Below are 18418 nucleotides of genomic sequence, written 5' to 3'. Positions count from 1 at the left end.
CAGGATCCACATATGAGTGAAAACATATGGTATGTCTTTCTCTGCCTGACTTATTTCACTTAGCATAATACCCTCCAGTTCCATCCACCCGGCTGCAAATGACCAGATTTCATTCTTTCTCATTGCCAAGTAGTATTCCATTGTATACATAAACCACAACTTCTTTGTCCATTTGTCAGTGGATGGACATTTAGGCTCTTTCCATAATTTGGCTATTGTTGAAAGTGCTGCTATAAACATTGGGGTACATGTGCCTCTATGCTTCGGCACTTCTGTATCCTTTGGGTATATTCCTAGCAGTGCTATTGCTGGGTCATAGGGTAGCTCTATTTTTAATTTTTTGAGGAACCTCCACACTGTTTTCCAGAGCGGCTGCACCAGTTTGCATTCCCACCAACAGCGCAAGAGGGTTCCCGTTTCTCCACATCCTCGCCAGCATCTATAGTCTCCTGACTTGTTCATTTTAGCCACTCTTACTGGCGTGAGGTGATATCTCATTGTAGTTTTGATTTGTGTTTCCCTGATGAGGAGTGACGTCGAGCATCTTTTCATGTGTCTGTTGGCCATCTGGATGTCTTCTTTAGAAAAGTGCCTATTCATGTCTTCTGCCCATTTCTTCACTGGATTATTTGTTTTTCAGGTGTGGAGTTTGTGAGTTCTTTATAGATTTTGGATACTAGCCCTTTGTCTGATATGTCATTTGCAAATATCTTTTCCCATTCCGTCGGTTGCCTTTCAGTTTTGTTGATTGTTTCCTTTGCTGTGCAGAAGCTTTTTATCTTCATGAGGTCCCAATAGTTCATTTTTGGTTTTAATTCCCTTGCCTTTGGAGATGTGTCGAGTGAGAAATTGCTGTGGCTGAGGTCAGAGAGGTTTTTTTCCTGCTTTCTTCTCTAGGGTTTTGATGGTTTCCTGTCTCACATTCAGGTCCTTCATCCATTTCGAGTTTATTTTTGTGAATGGTGTAAGAAAGTGGTCTAGTTTCATTCTTCTGCATGTTTCTGTCCAGTTCTCCCAGCACCATTTGTTAAAGAGACTGTCTTTTTTCCATTGGATACTCTTTCCTGCTTTGTCAGAGATTAGTTGGCCATACATTTGTGGGTCCATTACGGGGTTCTCTATTCTATTCCATTGGTCTATGTGTCTGTTTTTGTGCCAATACCATACTGTCTTGATGATTACAGCTTTGTAGTAGAGGCTAAAGTCTGGGACTGTGATGCCTCCCATTTTGGTTTTCTTCTTCAATATTACTTTGGCTATTTGGGGTCTTTTGTGGTTCCACACAAATTTTATGACTGTTTGTTCTATCTTGAGAAGAATGCTAGTGCAATTTTGATTGGGATTGCGTTGAATGTGTAGATTGCTTTGGGTAGCATTGACATTTTAACAATATTTATTCTTCCAATCCATGAGCATGGAATGCTTTTCCATTTCTTTGTATCTTCTTCAATTTCCTTCATAAGCTTTCTATAGTTTTCAGCATACAGATCTTTTACATCTTTGGTTAGGTTTATTCATAGGTATTTCATGGTTCTTGGTGCAATTGTGAATGGGATCAGTTACTTTATTTCTCTTTCTGTTGCTTCATTATTGGTGTATAAAAATGCAACTGATTTCTGTACATTAATTTTGTACCCTGCGACTTTGCTGAATTCATGTATCAGTTCTAGCAGATTTTGGTGGAGTGTGTTGGGTTTTCCAGGTAGAGTATTGTGTTGTCTGTGAAAAGTGAAAGTCTGACTTCATCTTTGCCAATTTTGATGCCTTTGATTTCATGTTGTTGTCTGATTGCTGATGCTAGGACTTTCAATACTATGTTAAACAACAGTGGTGAGAGTGGACATCCATGTCGTGTTCCTGATCTCAGGGGGAAAGCTCTCAGTTTTTTCCCATTGAGGATGATATTACCTGTGCGATTTTCATAAATGGCTTCTATGATGTTTCAGTATGTTCCTTATATCCTGACTTTCTTGAGGGTTTTTATTAACAAAGGATGCTGAATTTGGTCAAATGCTTTTTCTGCATCTATTGACAGGACCATATGGTTCTTATCTTTTATTAATGTGATGGATCACATTGATTGATTTGGGAATATTGAACCAGCCCTGCAGCCCAGGAATTAATCCCACTTGACCATGGTGAATAATTATTTTTATATGCTGTTGAATTCAATTTGCTAGTATCTTGTTGAGAATTTTTGCATACATATTCATCAGGGATATTGGCCTGTACTCTTTTTTTGCTGGGTCTCTGTCTGGTTTGGGAATCAAAGTAATGTTGGCTTCATAGAATGAGCCCTGAAGTTTTCCTTCCATTTCTATTTTTTGGAACAGCTTGAGAAGGATAGATACTAACTCTGCTTTAAATGTCTGGTAGAATTCCCCTGGGAAGCCATCTGGTCCAGGACTCTTATTTGTTGGGAGATTTTTTATGACTAATTCAATTTCTTCACTAGTTATGAGTCTGTTCAAATTTTCTGTTTCTTCCCGTTTGAGTTTTGGTAGTGTGTGGGTGTTTAGGAATTTGTCCATTTCTTCCATGTTGTCCAGTTTGTTGGCATATAATTTTTCATACTGTTCCCTGATGATTGAAAAAGGAAATATTTAGATAGAACTATTTTCCTATCCTTCAGCCATTATTTTCTTAATTTATTTATTTAAATTCAAGTTAATTAACATACAGTGTAGCATTGGTTTCAGTAGAACCCAGTGGTTCATCGCTTACATATAACACCCAGTACTCATCCCAACAAGTGCTCTCCTTAATTCCCATCACCCATTTAGCCCATGTCCACACCCACCTCCCCTCCAGGAGCCCTGTTTGTTCTATGTATTTAAGAGTCTTGTATGGTTTCTCCCTCTCTGTTTTTATCTTCTTTTTCCTTCTCTTCCCCTATGTTCACCTGTTGTGTTTCTGAAATTCCACATATGAGTGAAATCATATGATACTTGTCTTTCTCTGACTGACTTATTTTGCTCATGAGCAAATGAGCAGATGAGCCCCAGCAACAAAGACAGTTAAAACACTTTCCAGTTTACACAGAGGCTCCCTTAATATGCTTTGGTTCCATCCACGTTGTTACAAATGGCAAGATTTCATTCTTTTTCATCGCTGAGTGGTATTCCATTGTATATACAGATACCACATCTTTTTTATCCATTCATCAGTTGATGGACATTTGGGCTCTTTCCCTACTTTGGCTATTGTCGATAGTACTGCTATAAACATTGGGGTGCATGTGCCCCTTCAAATCAGCACTCCTGTGTCCTTTGGGTAAACACCTAGTAGTGCAGTTGCTGGGTAGTTCTACTTTAATTTTTTGAAGAACCTCCAAACTGTTCTCCAGAGTGGCTGTACCAGTTTGCATTCCCACCAGCAATGCAAAAGTCTTCTCCTTTTTCTGCATCCTCACCAACATCTATTGTTTCTTGACTTGTTAATTATAGCCATTCTGACAGGTGTGAGGTAGTATCTCATCCTTGTTTTGATTTGCATTTCTCTGATGATTAGTGATGTTGAGCATCTTTTCATGTGTCTGTTAGCCATCTGGATTCTTCTTTGGAAAAGTGTCTATTCATGTCTTCACTGGATTATTTGTTTTTGGGGTATTGAGTTTGATATGTTCTTTTATGTTTTGGATACTAACCCTTTGTCCGATATGTCATTTGCAAATATCTTCTCCCATTCTGTTGGTTGTCTTTTAGTTTTGTTGATTGTTTCCTTTGTTGCAGAAGCTTTTTATCTTGATAAGGCCCCCATAGTTCATTTTTGTTTTTATTTCCCTTGCTACCAGAGATGTGTCTAGTAAGAATTTGCTACAGCTGAGGTCAAAGAGGTTGCTGCCTCTGTTCTCCTGTAGGATTGTGATGGTTTCCTGTCTCACATTGAGGTCTCTTATCCATTTTGAGTTTATTTTTGTGTCTGGTGTAAGAAAGTGCTCTAGTTTCATTCTTCTGCATGTCACTGTCCAGTTTTCCCAGCACCATTTGCTGAAGAAACTGTCTTTTTCCCATTGGATACCCTTTCCTGCTTTGTCAAAGATTAGTTGGCCATACATTTGTGGGTCCATTTCTGGATTCTTTATTCTGTTCCATTGATCTATGTGTCTGTTTTTATATGTCTTGTTTTTCCTAATAAGGGCCTTTTTTAGCTTATAGAAGTCCCTTTAACATTTCTTGTAAGGCCATTCTAGTAGTGATGAACTACTTTATTAGCTTTTGCTTTCTGGAAAACTCTTTGTCTCTTCTTCAATTTTGCCTGAATTTTGCCTGAATGGCAAATTTGCTGCATAGGGTATTGTTGTTTCAAAGGGGTTTTTTTCTTTCATCTTTCTGAATATATCATGACACTCCCTTATGGCCTGCCATGTGATGATATTCTTATGGGGGTTCCCTTATATGCAACAAGTTGTTTTCCTCTTATTTCTTCTAAGATTATCTTCTTGTCTTTAACTTTTGTAAGTTTAATTATATTGTGTTAATTGAAAGTTTAATTAATTGTGTTAATATATATTGGGGATTCCATCGGCTTCTTGGATGTAGCTGTCTCTTTCTCTAGGTTAGAGTAGTTTTCTGTTATTTTTTTGAATAAGCTTTCTGCCCCCTTCTCTCTCTCTTCTCTTTCTGGGACCCCTATAATGTGAATATTGGTCTGCTTGATGGAGTCTTGTAATTCCCTTCATCTATCTTCACTCTTTTTCATTTTTTACATCCTCTGATTGAATTCTACTTTTCTGCCTTTGAGTTTGCTGATATTTTCTTCCACTTTATCTAGTCTGCTCTATTAACTTTGTAAATTCAGTTATTGTATTTTTCAGCTTGTATTTGTGTTTGTTACTTTTTAACATTTTCTATCTCTTTGTTAAAATTCTCACTTTGTCATGCATTGGTCCCCTGACCTTGGTGAGCATCTTTTGGCCATTTTTAAAAACCCTTTGTCAAATATACCACTTATCTCCATTTTATTAAGGTCTGTTTCTGGAGTTTTACCTTGTTCTTTTGTTAGAACATATTCTTCTGTTTCTTCATTTTTTTCACTCTGTGTTGGTTCCTGCATATTAGATAAAACAGCCACCTCTCCCACTCTTGACAGAGTGGTCTTGTGTAGGAGATGGATCTCATAAATCAGCTCAGCCTTAGCTCTTGGTTGTTTCTCAAACTTATATGATTGTCTAAGCCACTTTTTTTTTGTTCTTAGTGCCTCCCAGTAGTTGATGGCATGTCAAGACCTGTCAGCCTCCCAAAAGGGAGGGATCTCAGTCAGCACCTAGATGCAAACTAATTAGAAGCTAGACTCTTGGTTAGCAGCTTTTAAAGTATACAAGTAGATTTCTTTCTAGGCAAGACCAGGATCTGAGCATATCTGTATGCTCCCTTGCACTAAGCCTTGGGTAGACAGCCAATTAAGAAACTTTTAACTCTTCAGTCCTCAGAGAGAAGCTTGGAATTGAGTTCCCTCCTAATTACTGCACCAGGGGTGGGGTTTGTAGTAAGATTGTGTCTCAGCATCTTCCACCCATTTTGATGTGAGTTTTTTTTTTCATTTGCCCAATGTGTAGGAGTCACTCAGCTAGTTTCTGGATTTCTTTCAGAGGAAGTTTCCCCATGTGTAGCTATAGATTTGGTATGTGCATGGGGGGAGGTGAGTTTGGGAGCTTCCTATGTTGCCATCAAGGATCAGCACCACCAGCACTATTTGTAAAGTGCCAAACTGGAAACTACTCAAATATCGATCAACAGTAGAATGTATGAATAAATTATGGTATAGTCACAAAATAAAATTCTATACAGCATGAAGGATAAATGATCTACTGCTCTATAACACAACAATGATAAATCTCCCAAATATATTAAATGAAATAAGCCAGACACAGCAGAGTACATTCTGTAGTATTTTTTGTTATATAAAGTTTATAAACAAGCAAAACTAATCTTTGGTGACAGAAGTCATGATGGTAGTTATCCTTGAGTTAGGGGAGAGACAAGATGGGAAAGGGGGACAAGGGAGTGTTCTGGGATATGGGTAATGATCTGTTTATTGAGTTGGATGCTAGGGGAAGGAATGTGTTCACATCATGAAAATTCATCAGGCTTATGATTTATGTACTTTTATGTATATGTACTATACTTCAGTAAAAGGTTAATTTGACTTAAGTAAAAAAAAAAAAAGACAGAAAAAAATCCAATATTTTTAGCAAAGGCTTTTCAGTGGCTTCCCATAGTACTCAGGATAAAACCCAAAGTCCTTACCATGGCCTAAAAGGTTATACATGATCTGGCCTATGGCTATCTCCTCCACATTGTTCCTTCCTATTACTCCCCTTGCTTACTTAGCTCCAGCCACATGGCCTTCTTGCTGTTATGCAAACATAATAAAACTCCTTTCCATCCTAATGCTTTTTACTTGCTATTCCTCTTTCCTGGAACACTCTTCCCTCAGCATGTCACATTGTTGGTTTCTTATCATACAGGTACCAGCTTAAATATCACTTCTTCAAAAAAGTCCTCACTTAACACTCCATCTGAAATAGAGTTCCCAATCACTTTTTATTACATTACGGTATTTTTTCTTTATAGCATCTGTAACTATCTATGTATTTATTACTTGTTCTTCATTTGTCTTTCTTAATAGAATACAAACTCCCCAAAGGCTGGGGTCACATCTGCTATGTTTATCATTGTGTCTTTAACACCTGACATCGCCTAGCACATAGGAGCTGCTCATATAAATGTTAGAGTTACATGAATGAATTAATGAAGATCCCTGGGTAAACTGTCACTAAGCTATAGCTTGGCTTTTCCCCCCAAAGGGAAACACTTAGAAGTTCTAAGTCATTCTGTTAAAAATAAAGCCATGTTAGTATCACCTCTCTTGTCCACCTCAGCTTGATGAATAGAAAGCTCAGATATTTCCCCAGTGCTTCTGTAAAATTTGGCCAAGAGAATGTACTTTAGATAAAACATCATATCCTAAGAAGAGAAACCAGCTAGAACTTACTTCTGTCTCCTACCCCCAGATTCTCCAAAGAAAAAATATATATATGGTCAATAGGCAGTGGAGCTCCTCTCTACAGTCCTATATTCCTAAGAAAACGTTGACTTATTCTCACCTTATCTAGGACAAGTAATGAATATAGAAAAGGCCTTATATAGAATTGTTCAATAAGCAAAAGGTGTCTTTAACATGTATTTGAGGGTATCTTTTCTTCTTGTGATTTCATCTTAGATACAACAACTATGACAGAGCTGTCATCAATACTGTGCCTTATGATGTTGTCCATCGTTGGTATACAGCACACCGGACTCTGACAGTAGAGTTGAGGAGACCTGAGAATGAGTTTTGGGTCAAACTAAAGCCTGGCAGGGTGGGTGCCAAACTCTAAAGATGTCAAATAATTTTGATTTAAAGATGTCAAATAACAATAAAATGAAGCCAGTGTAGATACTCAATAGATATTCAAGTATTCTTGAGTAAAAGAATACTCAAGAAACAAGTTTGTCAAGTGCAGGACCTATTACCTACTGTAACTTATCTTTGTAACTTCCACCCAGCCTGCTGCAGGGCCATGCATATCCTAAGTTCCAAATGTTTGTTTAATCTCAAAAAGAAAAATATGTCATCAAATGTAATCAGAGAACAACCTAAAGCTTTTTTTAAGTGATCTCTTCTGATTTAGAGTTCCTTTGGTCTGCCCTTGTTCTGATGGTGTTTTATTCTCTGTTTTTGCCCATTCACAGGTTCTATTTATAGACAACTGGCGTGTCCTACATGGCAGGGAATCCTTCACTGGCTATCGCCAACTCTGTGGCTGCTATTTAACAAGGGATGATGTATTAAACACTGCTCGTCTCTTGGGGCTTCAGGCTTAAAACTGACAGCATTAGGATTATGAACACACCTGACACCCTGCCTACCAGAATTTCATATCAGCAGAATAATATTTTGTCAATATCTACTTCAAATTGTCTCTTTATCTCATCACACAAAACAGAAGTTGCAATTAGATCAGTTAGAAAGGAAAGCATTTTAGGAATAACAAAGCCTTTATAAAGCAGGATAAAGCAAAATGTTTGGTCTTAGGACACGTTAACACTATTAAAAGTCATTGAGGACCCCAAAAAGTTCTTGGATGTGGATTATATCTATTGATACTAACTGTATTAGATATTAAGACTGAGAAATGTTTAAAATTCAAGAACACAAAATCACACATCCCTCTCAGTATCAGAGAGATGACATCATCACACATCAGGTAGCCTTTGGAAAAGCCTCTGTACATTTATGAGATAATGGGAGTTAAAAAGGCAAATATCACCTCAGTGTTATCATAAAAATAGTTTTTAAACTACAGGCTCACTAAAAGGGTCTCAAGGATCCTTACAGGTGTTTTCAGACCACTCTTTAAGAACCAGTGAGCTGGAGGATACCTTAGGACAGTCCTTTACATAGACCTGTGGATTAAAGAGTTTAACTGAAACCCTACATTTATACCTACAGTGTCCTATAACTACAGATACTACAGAAATTGCTTCATAACACAAGCTCTGTGATAAGGGAGTAACTAAATACAAACACGTGTTTGTATCTTACAAGAAGAGTTATCTCCATCCACGTCATCTCTTGAGGAGTTAAACTAGGAAGTCACAATAGCTCCTGTGGAACAAAACCATCAGTTCAATAATTGTGTGAGGGATAACTACAGAAAGTTTTGAGAGACTTCTGAGGTTCCATATGATAATGCATATATACACACATACGCCACAAGAGAGTACAGAGGGTTAGTCTGTAAGACTGTTCAGTGAACTCATCATGATAGATAATGTGCTTCCAAAGAATTGGACATCACTATCCAAACTTGCATTTTTTCTTTTGATGGAATTTAGGATGCAATCTGTTTTCTCCATTTCTGCTGATCTTTTTTTTCTTCTCTTAAAATATTATATGTTTTAATTGCTAAGATTTGACAGGGTTAAGTTTAATATCTTGTTTCTTTTATTTTTTTAATGGCTTCCTTTACATATGGGTAGAGAGACAGAGAGATGGGTATGAGGCTTATTTTCCCCTAGGTTTCATTGAAAGTGAAGCTGTACAATAACTTCATTGACCACTATAGAATGATGAAAGAGAATCCAGGCTACTATGTGCACAAGAGGAAAAAAAGCATTATTAGTGAGGATAGAAGTCACAAATCAAAACCAATATTCTGATAGAGAGTAGAGTCTAATCTAATATTCACAAAGAGCCCCTAGTTCCCATTTAGTAATTTATGCATTATCTTATTGACTCATCCAGTGTCCTAAAGTATGTTCTCAAAATATTTCTCCATTTTATTTGTAGTATATAGGAATCTTTAAGGGTCTTCATGAAATTTGTCATCCTTAGGTCAAAAGATTGATAATTAAGTCTAGGTTTTAAAGAACATACCCGTTAGCAATCAGAGCAGAAGTAACACTTTAACATGCAGTCTATTCTCCCTACTGTTATATACTCTTGAAATATGTCACCATTAGTATTCATCAGGATATTTACCTTTTTTGAAGTCTTGCTTAACTTAGCCTTGAAAATTATATTTTAACTACAGTCAGCATTGATTTATAACAACCAAATCACATATTCAGGGCTCTGGAGAGACAGGGATACAAATCAGTCCTTCTCGCTAAAGGATTTCCTTTACCTTCTGTCTCACCTAGGACCTTGATTCATTAATTATTTCACCCTCGCTTGCCTAAATTTTCAATCCATACTTTTCTACAATGTACTCTTTTCACAGGAAGAAAGAAGGAAGGTAATCATTTGAGTATTGCCCATGGTGCGTTGAAAACTTTCTTTGTGAGATGTTTCTTTTTTACATCTCTTTCTTGTGTCCCTGAATATGTAAGCATGGAGTCTCTGTCTACCAAGCTCAGTGTAAAGTTACTTTTACCTTTTGCTAAGGTGGGATGGGATCCGTGGGTCAGGAGCACTGCGCCTATCATAGTGTTCCATAGCACCTAACATAATCACTACATAATACAAATTTGTTGGAATAAGAATAAATTAATAAATCATTTTCAAATAAATTCACCACAAATTACCATGTTCTTAGTAAATATGTCCTTTTGTGTTTGGCAGTTAACCAGCACTTCATTTTGTTTACCTTCATCTAGAGTAACAAACTATTAAGGAGGGTTCAGGACTGAGGGGTTTCCTGGGCTTCAGAACTTAGTGTTAAAACTGGGAAAGTACCACACAAACCAGGACTATTGTTCTCTCTACCCTCTTGCTGCTAGCTATGTCTTTTTCTTAGGTTCATCACTGGTTCCCATTTCTGTACGAGTGCTCTGTGCCCTCACAACCTGTGTAGTCCATGATGAAAAGGGAAAAAGATGGATAAACTATGGTGTGTTGTGGTGGTTCCTAAAATAGACCAGCATCAGCATCATTTGAGCACTTGTTAGAAATGAAAATTCTCAGCCCCCACCCTGGACTTACTAAATCAAAAACTGTGAGGGTAGAATCCAGCAGTTTGCATTTTGGAAAGCCCTCTGGGGCATTCTGGTGCCCATCAAAGTTTGAGAATCACTGAAGGGAAGAGCCTTGTTGTCGAGTTCTAGGCTCTATTTTAGCTATAGTTTGCTTTTCAGTTTTCTCTTCTTCACTTTATTTTTTTACTTTATTTATTTATTTATTTTGAGAGAGGACAGGGGAGAGGGAGAAAGAGAGAATCCAAAGCAGGCTCCAACCCAGCACAGAGCCCAACACAGGGCTTGAGCCCACAAACCGTGAGATCATGACCTGAGCCAAAACCAACAGCTGGATACTCAACTGACTGAGCCACCTGGACACCCCCTTTTCTTCACTTTAAAATGGAGGGAGGCCTTGGACTAAGCAACATCTAAAGGTTCTGTCACTCTGTAATTTTGTTTGACCTCTCATAGCTTAAGTTTTCTCATATGAGTAGAGTAAGGAAAATACCTACCTCACAGGTTTTTCTAACAAATTTGTAATTATTAAATAAGATGTTTACAGCATATAATGATGACCAATAATAATAGCTAACTCTTTCATAGTGCTTTCCGTGTGCCAGACACTGTTATAACTGCTTTTAATCCCCATAGCAACCTATTTTATAAATGAATAAATAGAGGCAATGAGAGATTAAGTGGTTTACCCAAGATCACATGGCTAAATAAGTGTCAGAGGTTGTTAGAACCTCGAAAATCTGGCCACAGAAACAGTGCTTTTAATTCATGAAAGTGGGTGATGGGCATTGAGGAGGGCACCCGTTGGGATGAGCACTGGGTGTTGCATGGAAACCAATTTGACAATAAATTATATTTAATATAAAAAATAAATGAAAGTGAGTTTTAAAAAGCAAAAAAAGGGGCGCCTGGGTGGCTCAGTCGGTTGAGCGTCCGACTTCGGCTCAGGTCACGATCTCACGGTTCGTGAGTTCAAGCCCCGTGTCAGGCTCTGGGCTGATGGCTCAGAGCCTGGAGCCTGCTTCCGATTCTGTGTCCCCCTCTCTCTCTGCCCCTCCCCCATTCATGCTGTGTCCCTCTTTGTCTCAAAAATAAACATTAAAAAAAAGCAAAAAAAATATTCCATATTCCAAAATAAATATTAATTACTTCCCCCTTGTGCATATTTACAGTCTAGCTGATCATTCATAGATAGTAATCATCATCTTCATTATTAAGTTCCTTCCAACAGAATCTTAAGAGAACCATGAGAATATCTAGATGTTTTACAAATAGTTTGTAAACATCCAACCCCCCCCCACTTTTTAAAAAGAAGTGTTTTTCACATTCTCTAATTTTACTTCTTCCAAAGGTAGAAGGTTGATGATAGAAGGAAACCAATCCATTCAGTACTTTTCCTTCTTTCTACACTGTACAAAATATGTCAGTTGTTAGGTCAAAACCATTTTACAGGAAATATTCCCATCACTGCCCCAGGGAACTCTAGGGCATATTGAAGATCTACTCACAGGGCCAGCTGGTGGCTTAGTTGTAAAGTTGGGCCATGTCTGTGCCCTCACCTCCTTAAGCCTACAGCTCACCACAGCCAAAGACCCTGGCAGATATGGTAGTAGTTTATTTTTTGGTTCTCTTTCGTTGTTGTTGTCAGATTTACATTCAGAGGTTGGTGGGTTTGTGGGTAGTTCTATCCTACCCCTTGGCTTTAAGCAGTGAGTCTGGCTTTTGTCCTCCATCTTGCTCAGAGCACTTCTGGACCAGAATATAAAGTATTAGCTTGATTAGCGGAATCCAAGCTTCCTTCCTGGAAGGCATCTTTAACAATTGTGAAAATCATCTTAAGCCATGTTGGTGGCTTAAGTTAGGTAAGCCATGTTAGTTTCATAGTGGTGTTGTAACCTACTTTTTATGGGTAAACATAGTAATTTATCCTATGCACAAGTGAAGATCACAAGGGTCAATGCTATGGTGAACCTGTAAAGTCAGTGAAGGTTTTTCCCTGCTAGCCCCACCTTTCTCCATGGTTGATCCTTTGTCCCATTGATGATGGCCACTCCATCCAATTCAGGTATTCAGTATCTTCTCAGCTTCTGCTTTCTAGATCCCTCTCTGATGCCTTGACTGAGGCAGAGTAGTGTCATGGGAAGAGCATGGACTTGAACCAAACTGGGTTTGAATTCTATCTTTGCCTCTGACTAACCTGGTAAATTTGGGGAAGCCACTTTCCTTCCTTGAGCCTCTGTTTCTTCATCTGCAAAGTGGGGCTAAAAATGTCATCTACTTAATAAAGCTGTGATGAATGAAATGAGGTCATGTGTATAAAGTGAGTACCATAGTGAGCAGTACACAATAAATAGTACTTAGTAATTGTTTATCATCATCACCAATATCATTTGAGCAAAAAACAGAACTGAAAAATGCAATAAATGAGATTCAAAACAGACTTGATGCAATGAACACAAGATGGAAGAAGCAGAGGAATTAAGAAGTGATATAAGAGATAAAATAATGGAACATGATGAATCTGAACAAAAGAGAGAATTATGGACGTGAGAATAGATTTAGGAAACTCAGAGACTCAACCAAGCATAATAACATTCATATTATAGGAGTCCCAGAAGAAGAATAGAGAGAAAATGGAGCAGAACATTTATTTGAGGAAATAATAGCTGAAACCCTCCCTAATCTGGGGAAAGAAACAGACATCCAGATCCAGGAGGCACAGAGAATTCCTATCAAAATCAACAAAAGCAGACCAACATCAAGACATATTGTAATTAAATTTGCAAAATATAGCAATAAAGAAAAATCCTAAAGGCAGCAAGACAAAATAATTCCTTAACTTACAAGGGAAAACCCATAAGACTAGGTGGAGATTTCACAATGAAACTCAGCAAGCCAGGAAGGACTTAACATGATACATTCAACGTGCTGAATGGGAAAAATCCACAGCCAAGAAACTCTATCAAGTAAGGCTATGATTAACACTTTCCCAGACAAACAAAAACTAAAAGAGATCATGACCACTCAACCAGCCCTGCAAAAAGGAGATTCTCTGAATGCAAAGGAGAAACCAAAAGTGACAAAGACAAGGAAAGATCAGAGAAAATCTCCAGAAACAATGACAAAACGTAATAAAATGGCACTAAGTACATATCTATCAAAATTACTCTGAATGTAAATGCCCCAATCAAAAGACATAGGGTGTCAGAATGGATTAAAAAAAATAAGACCCATCCAAATGCTGCCTACAAAAGATAAATTTTAGACCTAAAGACATCTGCAGATTGAAATTAGGGGATGGAGAAACATATATCATACAAATGGACATCAAAAGAAAGCCAGAGTAGCAATACTTAGACAAATTACACTTTAAACCAAAACTGTAACAGAGATGAAGGAGGCACTATATCACAATAAAGGGGACAATCCAACAAGAAGACCTAATAATTGTAAATATTTATACACCCAATTTGGAAGGTCCCAAATATATAAAACAATTAATAACAAACATAAATAAACTCATTGATAATAATACAATAATAGTAGGAGACTTTAACACCCCACTTACATCAATGGACAGATCATCTAAGCAGAAAATCAACAAGAAAACAATGACTTTGAATGACACACTGGACAAGATGGACTTAACATATATTCAGAACATTCCATCCTAAAACAGCAGAATACACATTCTTTTCAAGTGCACATGGGACACTTGCCAAAATACATCACACACTAGGTCACAAATCAGACCTCAAAAACTGCAAAAAGATTGAGATAATACCATGCATATTTTTCTGACGAAAATGCTGTGAAACTTGAATTCAACCACAAGAAAATAAAATAGAAAGACCACAAATACATGGAGGTTAAATAATATAGTACTAAAGAATGAATGGGTCAACCAGGAAATCAAAGAAATTAAAAAAATACATGGAAACGAATGAAAAAACATAACAATCCAAAACCTTAAGGATGCAGCAAAAGCAGTCCCAGGATGGGAAGTGTATAACAATATTGGCCTACCTTAAAAAGCAAGAAAAATTTCAAATAAACAATGTAATCTTATACCTAAAGGAGCTAGAAAAAGAACAACAAATGAAGCCTAAAGCCAGCAGAAGGGAAATAATAAAGATTAGAGAAGAAATAAAGGATATAGAAAATAAAAAAGCACTAGAACAGATCAATGAGGCCAGGAGCTGGTTCCTTGAAAAAAAAATAATGAAATTGGTAACCCCCTAGCCATACTTATTGAAAAGGAAAGTGAAAGGACCCAAAATAAATAAAATCACAAATGGGAGAGAAGAAATAACAACCAACACCACAGAAATACACTTATAAGAATATATCATGAAAATCTATGCCAACAACTTGGACAACCTGGAAAAAATGGATTAATTCCTGGAAACATATAAACAACCAAAACTGAAACAGGAAGAAGTAGAAAACTTGAACAGACTGGTAACCAGAAAAGAAATTCAATCAGTAATAAATCTCCCAAAAAACAAAAGTCCAGGGCCAGATAACTTCACAGGTGAATTCTACCAAATATTTAAAGAAGGGTTAATACCTATTCTTCTCAAACCATTCTAGAGAATAGAAATGGAAGGGAAACTTCCAAATTAATTCTAGGAGGCCAGAATTACCCTGATACCCAAACCAAAGACTCCACTAAAAAAGAAAACTACAGGCCCATTTCCCAGATGAACATAGATGCAAAAATCCTACTAGCAAACCAAATCCAAGAATACATTTTAAAAGATCATTCACCACAATAAACTGGGATTTGCTTAGGAGGCAAGGTTGGTCCAGTATTTGCAAATCAATCAATGTGGTACATCACATCAATAACAGAAAGGATAAGAACCATATGATCGTTCCAGTGAATGTAGAAAAGGCATTTGACAAAGTACCACATCCATTCATGATAGAAGCTGTCAAGAAAGAAGGTCTGGAGGGAATGTACCTCAAAATAATAAAGTCCAAATATGAAAAACCCACAGGTAATATCATCCTCAATGGAGAAAACCTGAGAGCTTTTTCTCTATCTTCAGGGACAAGACAGGAATGTTGGCTCCTCCACTGTTATTTAATATAGTTCTAGAAGTCCTAGCCACAACAATCAAACAACAGAAAGAAATAAAAGGCATCCAAAATGCAAGGAGGAAGTCAAACTTTTACTCTTTGCAGATGCCATGGTACTCTACATAGAAAACCCAAAAGATTCCACCGAAAAAGTTGCTAGAACTGCTGATACATGAATTCGGTAAAGTCAAAGGATATAAAATCAACACACAGAAATCTGTTGCAGTTCATAATGAACTCTCTCTCTTTCTGAGAAAGAGAACTCAAGGAATCAATCCCATTCACAAATTAACCAAAAAACCATAAGATACCTAGGAATAAACCTAACCAAAGGGGTGAAAAATCTGTACTCTGAAAATTATAGAAAGTTTATGAAAGGAATTGAAGAAGACACAAAGAAATGCAAAACACTCCATGCTCATTGATTGGAAGAAAAAATATTGGTAAAATGTCAATACTACCCAAAGCAATCTACACATTCAGTGCAATCCCTATCAAAATACTAAAAGCACTTTTCACAGAGCTAGAACAAACAATCCTAAAACATGTATGGAACCACAAAAGACCCCGAATAATCAATGCAACCTTTTAAAAGAAAAGAAAAGCTGGAGGCACCATAATTCCTGACTTCAAGTAATATTACAAAACTGTAGTAATCAAGACAATGTGGTACTGGGACAAAAATAGACACATAGATCAACAGAAGAGATTAGAAACCCCAGAAGTCAACCCACCACTCTATAGTCAATTAATCTTTGACAAAGCAAGAAAGAATATCCAAGGGGAAAAAGACAATCTCTTCAACAGTGTTGGGTAAACTGGACAGCAACATGCAAAAGAATGAAACTGGACCACTTTCTTACACCATACACAAAAATAAATTCAAATGGTTTAACAACCTAAGTATGAGACAGGAAACCATCAAAATCTGAGAGGAGAACACTGGCAATAACTACTTTTATTGGCCATAGTAACTTCTTTTTTTTTTTAAGTCTATTCATTTATTTTAAAAGAGGGAGAGAACATGATGAGAGGAGGGGCAGAGAGAGAGACTCCTAAGCAGGCCCCATGCTGCCAGCATGGAACCCACCGTGGGGCTCAAACTCACGAACCACAAGATCATGACCTGAGCCAAAACCAAAGACCGAACGCTTAACTGACTGAGCCACCCAGGTGCCCCTGGCCATAGCAACTTCTTACTAGATATGTTTCCTGAGGCAAGGGAAACAAAAGCAAAAATAAACTACTGGGACCTCATCAAGATAAAATCTTCTGCACGGTGAAGGACACCATCAACAAAACTAAAAGCCAGTGTTCAGAATAGGAGAAGATACTTGCAAACGACATACCTGATATAGGGTTAGTATCCAAAATCTATAAAGAAGTTATAAATCTCAATACCCAAAAAGCAAATCATCCAATTAAAAAATTGGCAGAAAACATGAATAGATGTTTTTCCAAAGAAGACATACAGATGGCTACATGAAAAAAGGATCAACATTACTCATCATCAGGGAAATACAAATCAAACTACAATGAGAGATCAACTCACACCTCTCAGAAAGGCTAAAATTAACAACAGAAGTAACATCAGGTGTTGGAGAGGATGCAGAGAAAGGGAAACCCTCTTGCACTGTTGATGGGGGTAACAGAGAGGCCACTCTAGAAAACAGTGTGGAGGATCCTCAAAAAATAAAAGTAGAACTACCCTACATCCCACAATTGCACTGCTACGTATTTACCCAAAGAATACAAAAATACTGATTTCAAGGGATACATGCACCCTGATATTTATAGCAGCATTATTTGCAATAGCCAAGTTATGGAAAGAGCCCAAATGTCCATCGACTGGTGAATGGATTATGAAGATGGGGTTTGCACATAAATAGAATGGAACATTACTGAGCCATAAAAAAGAATGAAATCTTGCCATTTGCAATGACATGGAAGGAGCTAGAGAATAATATCCTACGCAAAATTAGTCAGAGAAAGATAAATACCATATGATTTCGCTTTTATGTGGAATTTAAGAAAAAAAATAGGGGCACCTGGGTGGCTCAGTCGGTTGAGCATCCGACTTCGGCTCAGGTCATGGTCTCACGGTCCATAAGTTCGAGCCCTGCATCGGGCTCTGTGCTGACAGCTCAGAGCCTGGAGCCTGTTTCGGATTCTGTGTCTCCCTCTCTCTCTGACCTTCCCCCATTCATGCTCAATCTCTCTCTGTCTCAAAAATAAATAAACGTTTAAAAAAAAGAAAAAATAAACAAGCATAGAATGGGAAAAGAGAGGGAAACCAAGAAACAAATTCTTTTTTAAATTTTTTTTAACGTTTATTTATTTTTGAGACAGAGAGAGACAGCGCGTGAACAGGGGAGGGGCAGAGAGAGAGGGAGACAGAGAGAGACAGCGCGTGAACAGGGGAGGGGCAGAGAGAGAGGGAGACAGAGAATCCGAAACAGGCTCCAGGCTCTGAGCTGTCAGCACAGAGCCCGACGCGGGGCTCGAACTCACAGACCACGAGATCATGACCTGAGCCGAAGTCAGACACTTAACCGACCGAGCCACCCAGGCGCCCCGAAACAAATTCTTAACTAAGGAGAATACACTGATGGTTACCAGAGGGAAGATGGGAGGGGGGATGGGTTAAATAGGTGATGGGGATTAAGGAGTGCACAAGTGATGAGCACCAGATGTTTTATGGAAGTGTTGAATCACTATATTGCACACCTGAAACTAATTATACACCATATGTTAACTGACATTTAAATAAAAACTTACCAAAAAGTGAAAGGAATCCCTTTTACAATATCATCAAAAATAATAAAATACTGGGGAATAAATTTAACAATAGATGTGCAAGATTATATTTGCTA

At 37.7% G+C, this 18418-nt stretch overlaps 1 protein-coding gene across 5 annotated transcripts in view; it reads left to right on the top strand.

The window, feature by feature from the left end:
• TMLHE (trimethyllysine hydroxylase, epsilon) overlaps positions 1-10073 on the top strand; it is a 104620-nt gene extending 94547 nt beyond the window's left edge. For all 5 annotated transcript variants that reach the window (XM_058713481.1, XM_058713482.1, XM_058713478.1 and 2 more), the window contains 2 exons: positions 7225-7363; positions 7737-10073. In XM_058713481.1, the coding sequence (XP_058569464.1) occupies positions 7225-7363; positions 7737-7868 (271 nt within the window). In that variant the 3' untranslated portion in view covers positions 7869-10073. The remainder of the gene's footprint in view (positions 1-7224; positions 7364-7736) is intronic.
• Positions 10074-18418: the final 8345 nt, after the last annotated feature.

The sequence above is a fragment of the Neofelis nebulosa genome, chromosome X, assembly GCF_028018385.1.
Source record: "Neofelis nebulosa isolate mNeoNeb1 chromosome X, mNeoNeb1.pri, whole genome shotgun sequence".
Taxonomy (NCBI): Eukaryota; Metazoa; Chordata; class Mammalia; order Carnivora; family Felidae; genus Neofelis; species Neofelis nebulosa.
Note: the sequence above shows the minus strand (reverse complement) of the source record. Positions and strands in the feature narration are given on the sequence as shown.